Source organism: Equus caballus, chromosome 1 (assembly GCF_041296265.1).
Source record: "Equus caballus isolate H_3958 breed thoroughbred chromosome 1, TB-T2T, whole genome shotgun sequence".
Classification (NCBI taxonomy): Eukaryota; Metazoa; Chordata; class Mammalia; order Perissodactyla; family Equidae; genus Equus; species Equus caballus.
The window spans coordinates 168,290,174-168,296,672 of NC_091684.1; the positions used below are offsets into that span (position 1 = coordinate 168,290,174).

The 6,499-nt window shown below is 39.6% G+C and overlaps 1 protein-coding gene across 1 annotated transcript; it reads right to left on the minus strand.

The window, feature by feature from the left end:
• Window positions 1–4,927: 4,927 nt before the first annotated feature.
• Window positions 4,928–6,060, minus strand: OR11K7 (olfactory receptor family 11 subfamily K member 7). The gene has a single exon (XM_001501895.5). The coding sequence runs from the start codon at window positions 6,058–6,060 to the stop codon at window positions 5,089–5,091; it is 972 nt and encodes a 323-aa protein (XP_001501945.5). The 3' UTR covers window positions 4,928–5,088.
• Window positions 6,061–6,499: the final 439 nt, after the last annotated feature.

The window sequence follows — 6,499 nt, forward strand, 5'->3', positions numbered from 1 at the left end:
TTTTTATCTTTATTTTGCAATATGACCCAGGGGAATATTTAACAGGAAAAAAAAGAATTTTCTAATATTTAAATGGAAAAAAGTACAAAACTTTCCTGAAAAAAAGTTTTAGAACTTAGAAATCTTCAAACACTTTGTCAACTAAGTTTCTTTGTGTATTCGAAGATACAAACAACAACTAAGATTAGCAAGCAGAAGTAAATAACAGACAGAACAATGGAGAAGAAGGCGAACACCTGGAGTAGAAACAGATTAGGAGAAGAGAGACAGAGTGGAAACAGAGACAGAGATGGAGAGATGTGTGCACAAACCCTTTACTTCATGTAAACACATTCGTGTGTTTTGATCATAAAAGGTATAATTGGGAAAGATCACAGTTAATATTTGTTTTAGTTTAAACTCCCCAAATCAGAACCTCAGATAAAGACTTGGGTACATAGCTTATTTGGGGTTACCTAGGAAGGAAGAGTAGAGAACAGTGAGAGTGAGACTTAGAAGCACGAAGAGCTAATGTCAGTTTATTCAAGGTCTCTGATGTAGGCAATTGGTGTATCAAGGGCTTGATTCTACCAGCATGTCTAAAAAGCTAGGCATTTATCCGTTGGCCACTCTGCCAGTTAGGTTGATAGTTGTCTCTGGAGTATTACTGTCCTTATATTCTTCTTGCATTTGCTCTCTAGCTGACTAGGCCCCAAAGGCTTTGGAGAAGGCTCTAAGTCAGAAAATGAAAAGATGTGTGGAACTCTTGAGGTTAACACTATCACTACGAGTCCAAGCTTGCAACTGTCCAAGCAGCTGTAACTGAAAATAGAGTTGGGATGAATAGATGTAATGCACGATACCAAATGTTTTTGCTATAGTCCTCTACTTGAACTATTCAAATCTATTTATTCTCTGTATTATATCCACTCTATTTCTGCATCTTCAAGGTACTCATAGCCTGCAATCTATAAAAATGACTACATGCAGAATGGCTAATGAACAGCCATCACTGATATTCATAATCTCCCTCCTTTACCACCCATTGTAGATGTCCCTCATCTTTGATGAGCAATTTAGATGCTCTAAGTTGCTTGCATGCTGGGGTCACTGAGATTTTTCTCTCTAAGGATTCTGAGTCCTTGATTGCTTTGCCCTTTTCAGACTGTGTGTGTTGCATTTTCTTGAACATGAAAGCACCAAAAGAAGCCCCCGTGAATGTTCTCAATTCCAAATATACTCCACCCATCTCTGACATGTAGGAGCAGCCATGGATAATTGTCATAGATTACACTGACCAGTATAATGAATCCCTTCTTTCTTGGCCCACCAACAAGAGAGTTACAAACAGAAGCAGTCATAGTTTCAGGTTTAATAGAATCTTTACTTGGCCCCTCATAGAAGCTTCCCCTACTCCCATTCTGGTAACCATAATTTATCTGACAGAACTTAAATTTGCAGAGGCAGCAAGAACAAATTCTGCAACTGAATCACTGAAAATTATGAGTTGAACTTATTTTCTCTTCTTGGTTCTCAGACTGACGTAATTTTAGCTGCTGGGAGTGAAGCCTCTTTTATTGGCCACTGATTAAATGTGTGTAAAATTTTTTGGAGAACAGAGTCCCAAACTTGCAGTGTAGCCTCAAACCAATATCTTTACTTACTCCAGTGGTTCTTAAATGGGGGTTGTTCCCCCCACCCACCAGGGGATATTTGACACTGTCTGGAGACGTTGTTGGTTGTCACACTTGTCATGCCAGTAGCAGTAGGGTCTGCTACTGATATCTGCCAGGTGGAGGCCAAGAATGCTGCCAAAAATTCTACACTGCGTAGAATAGCTCCCCATGATAAAGAATTATTCAGCCCATAATGTCAATAATGCCTAGGTTGAGGAACCATGGTTAGCCTTTAATGTTACATTCCTATATTCTGTCAAGTAGCCAGGAACCACATCTCTCACCTGTCTGTTGTCATACTGTGGCAGCTGCATGTTGCTGTGATGCTGAAAGCTATGCCACTGGTATTTCAAAGACCTTCAGGGTCATCCATGGTGGAAAGTTTTCAGCAGAGCTTCTAGACTAAGACAGCCTGGGAAGAAGGACCTGAACACCCACTTCCAAATAAAATTGGCCATGAAAACCCTATGAATAGCAGTGGAGAATTGTCTTATAGAGCAGAGTAACACCAAAAGGTGAGGGGATGAAGCAAAAGACCTGGCAGAGTTCTGCTCTGCTGTGCACAGGGTCACCAGGTGTTGGAATCACTCGACTGTACTAACAACTTCTATCAAGTAAACTGCTTCCATGTATATGGTAGGACCAATGAATCCTGTGCTCACATGACTCTTGTTTCACTTCCTTGGGGTGGTAATTTTGTGCAGGGATTCCATGTTAGTAAATCAGGTATCCTGTAAGCATGAAGATAGTGGTGCAGACAGAGGCTATGCAAGAAAGGAAGACAAACCTACATTCAGGAAAAAATAAATCACAGAAAGAGCAAATCTTTGCACCTTCCAGAATGAAAGGAATTTGAGGTGATCAATTTCCTACTTGTTTCTGAGTGGTTTTCTCAAAGGGAGAAGTCATATTGAGGGCTTAGCATTGGCTTCTCATTGAGGCTGCACCGCCAGTGGCTCAGTGGCTTCACCAACCCTGGTAAGAGAGTGCCCTATTTTCTGTCTCATGCATAACCTCCATCCCTACCACTCTTTTCATGAGCACTTTGTGTAAGCACTGAGGTGAAGGGGAGAGCTGCCTGACATGTCCTGGATGACTCCTTCTTTCTACCTGGCTGTTGGATGTCTCTGCTGTCGAGGGTCCTCTCCAGTGCACATTGATTTGAGACATAAAGATCTGTATACTTTTGTGCTCACTCTCATAGGTCCATCCATATGCTGCCTCTTCAAACTTCTTTTTATTTTTTTGGTGAGGAAGATTGTCCCTGAGCTAACCTCTGTGCCAGTCTTCCTTTATTTTGTATGTGGGATGCAGTGACAGCATGGCTTGATGAGCGGTGTGTAGGTCTGCACCCAGGTTCTGAACCCGCGAACCCTAGGCTGCTGAAGCAGAGTGTGCAAACTTAATCACTACACCATTGGGCCAGCACCTCTTCAAACTTCTTTGACTCTGATTTTCTTATCTGGCTCCTTTTGGGCCCCTGACCAATTAGTGAAAACTTTTTGCAACAGTCATTAGTCTGTGAATGTCCTTATCTTGTTGATCAGGCTATTTCTCCCGCCATATGAAAGTAGATAACTAAGTAGGTTTCTCCCAGCTCTTTGCTTTGTGAGGATTTTCTCCCCCACTACACTCTGTGGCCACTCTGGAGAGGAGTTGTAGTGCAGCAGTAGTACATTTCTTCCTTGCACTAGTATATATTTAGACAATCTGTGAAACAAGCCTAAGGTTCCTTTCCTCCTTTGTCAGTTGATTTATGAAACCTCACTTCCCACATGAGGTCACAGGTATGAACTGTGGAAGATAGGTTGGTGCAATAAAGCTATCTGAAATGCTTCTTAACATTCCAAATAACTTACAAGTCTATCAAGTGGCAACAAACTTAATATGTGGTAGAATTTAAGATGAGTGAGAAAAATTTGGCTAATAATTAACCTAAAGCTAATTACAAATATAGGCACTGTAAACCTGCAGAAACAATCAACAAAATATTTTATTAGGAATCATTAATTCTTATCCCTTTTTCTTATATAACTAAGAAAGATGAATAGTTGTACAGATGAAAATCAGTGTTAACATTATCAGCCCTTTGAACTTCATATTGAAGTTAGTTTGGATGAAGTTCTAAATTTTTTTGTTTTTTTAAAGATTTTATTTTTTTCCTTTTTCTCCCCAAAGCCCCCCAGTACATAGTTGTATATTCTTCGTTGTGGGTCCTTCTAGTTGTGGCATGTGGGATGCCGCCTCAGCGTGGCTTGATGAGCAGTGCCATGTCCGCGCCCAGGATTCGAACCAACGAAACACTGGGCCGCCTGCAGTGGAGCGCGCGAACTTAACCACTCGGCCACGGGGCCAGCCCCCTAAATTTTTTATATTTTCTTCCTATATAAAATAGTTGTCAGGCAATTGGTTAGCCATTTATTTGCTTCTTATGTGAAGTAGAATAAAGACAGCCACTTCTTTTCCAGAACTCAGAAATTCTGCATTCTAAGCTCAGAAAATATTCTCAACCCAGGTTCTTTAGGAGATGAAGTCCAATTGCTGCTGCACATTACTTTGTGGAGTAAATCTTTTCTTGAAGGCTACAAATTAAAATTTGGTAAAATATATTTTATATCATAATTTCTTTTAATTATGTTTAGGGGATTCATGTTTGAAAAAATGGCAACAGAACAAAATGAAATTCATAATTAAAGGAACAATGTTAAATATTTTATAGAAACAGTTTTAAGAATGCTTATGGAAGTATTAAAATAAGTCACACAGTACTAACACTAAATCATATATGGCATCAGAACCTGTTGTGTAAGTTGGATTTACCCTACAGTGAGTTATGCTCTGAGTAATCTCCTGGTCTTTATGTTTAGCTCTTAACTTAGTATATTGCAGGTAACTAATACTCTTTAAATTCTTAATCTTTGTCCTGTGCACTCTTAAAAATCACTAATATCCAGCTAAGGCTGCTAGTCTGTTTCCTTAAAACAAAGACACATGCTAAACTCTGGCAAGGTGGACTTCCTTCAAATTTGAATCTTCTTTATCAGCCAGTATGTCCCAGTGGAGAATTATTAGCTTATAGTGTTAATCCTCAAAGCAATCTATGATCACTATTACATCTGTATTAGTTGCTTCGATTGAGTAATACAAAGCTGACTTCTGTCTTCTTGTTAGAAACTGAGTTACATATAGAGGGACTGGTTGGCCCAGGTACATAAAATTTTACTCACTCGATATTAACTTCAAAACAAAATTGAATTCATTTGTTACAACATATTCTTCTTAAATAAGACTAGTGCATCTTCTGGTGAGTGGTGTTTAAGATGATAATGGGTCCTCTTTATAGTAGTTTCTTAATAAAACAATGGATTTGTAGATAAATATATCACTCATGTCTTATTAGGGTAAGTTGCATTTGAGAGACGGGCTTTGGCTCTCATTTATGTTTATGAACACCTTGTTCAGTCCCAAACATTTTCCTCAGAGCAGCCTTCATCTCCTTGTTCCTGAGGCTGTATATTATAGGATTGCATAGAGGTGTTATCACAGAATAAAACAAGGTAATGAATTTTTGCATTTTCACTGGGTGTCCTGATCCAGGACTAACATACATCACCATAACAGAGCCAAAAAACAGGATCACCACAGACAGATGAGAAGCACAAGTGGAGAAAGCTTTCTGTTTGCTAGCCTCTGAGGGCATCCGTAGTACAGCCAGGATCACCAGAGCATAGGAGCAAAGGATAAAAAGAAAGGTGCCAATCATGAAAACATCATTGAAAGTAGAGTAAGTGATCTGAGTGATGGTGTCTTCAGAACAGGACAGCATCATCAATGGGACAGGGTCACACACAAAATGGTTGATGATATTTGGGCCACAATAGGGCAACTGTGAAATGAGAACAACCGGGGTTAGGAAGAGGATGAACCCACATGACCACCCAAAGATGACAAGACCAGTGTACAGTTGTTTAGTCATGGTGCGTGGGTAATGCAGAGGATGGCAGATGGCAAGGTACCTGTCAAAGGCCATGATGCAAAGGAAGAAGCACTCATCATACCCAAAAGAGAAGAAGAAGTAGAACTGTGTAAAACAACTCACAAAGGAGATGGACTTGCTGGTGGACAGGAAGTTGACCAATGTGTTAGGGATGGTCGTGGTGACATAACATATTTCGAGGAGAGAGAAATTCCCCAAGAAGATGTACATGGGAGTGTGAAGGCGCCAGTCCCACCACACAGCACAGACAATGATTGCATTCCCCATTATGGACAGGGTATAGGCTACGGAGAAGAGCCCGAAGCAGAGGAGCTGCATTTCTGGGCTCGAGGGAAAGCCCATGAGGATAAAGTGGCTGACGGAGCTGGTGGTTTCTCTGCCAGATGCATTCATTAGTCTGGAAGACATGGAGATGACATTGGTTACTGCACTTTAATGGAATATGCTGGTTCTTCATGAAAACACCAAATTTTTAAAGGTTTTATTTTATAAAGTAGTAAACAGACTTTGCTTAAGCAACAAACTGTGACTTTCGAGACTCAGCCCCTGAACATATATTATTTTACAAAGTCAGAATAATAGAAAAGAAGGAAAACATGAATCAGAGACAAATTTTTACCTTTCTAAGGACACTAGACTAGATATTAGGAATGCTAACTTTTGTGATTCTACGTTACCTAGTCTACTCTTTCATCTATTTACCTGCACTACTGATACTACATTTCTGTGCACGCAAACTTCTTTCAACAGTACTATGAATACTTGATTCTTTATGATTTATAACAGATATAATAATAAAAAACTAAATCAAGATATTTTTTAAAAGTTTTCTGAATGTAGTGCCATT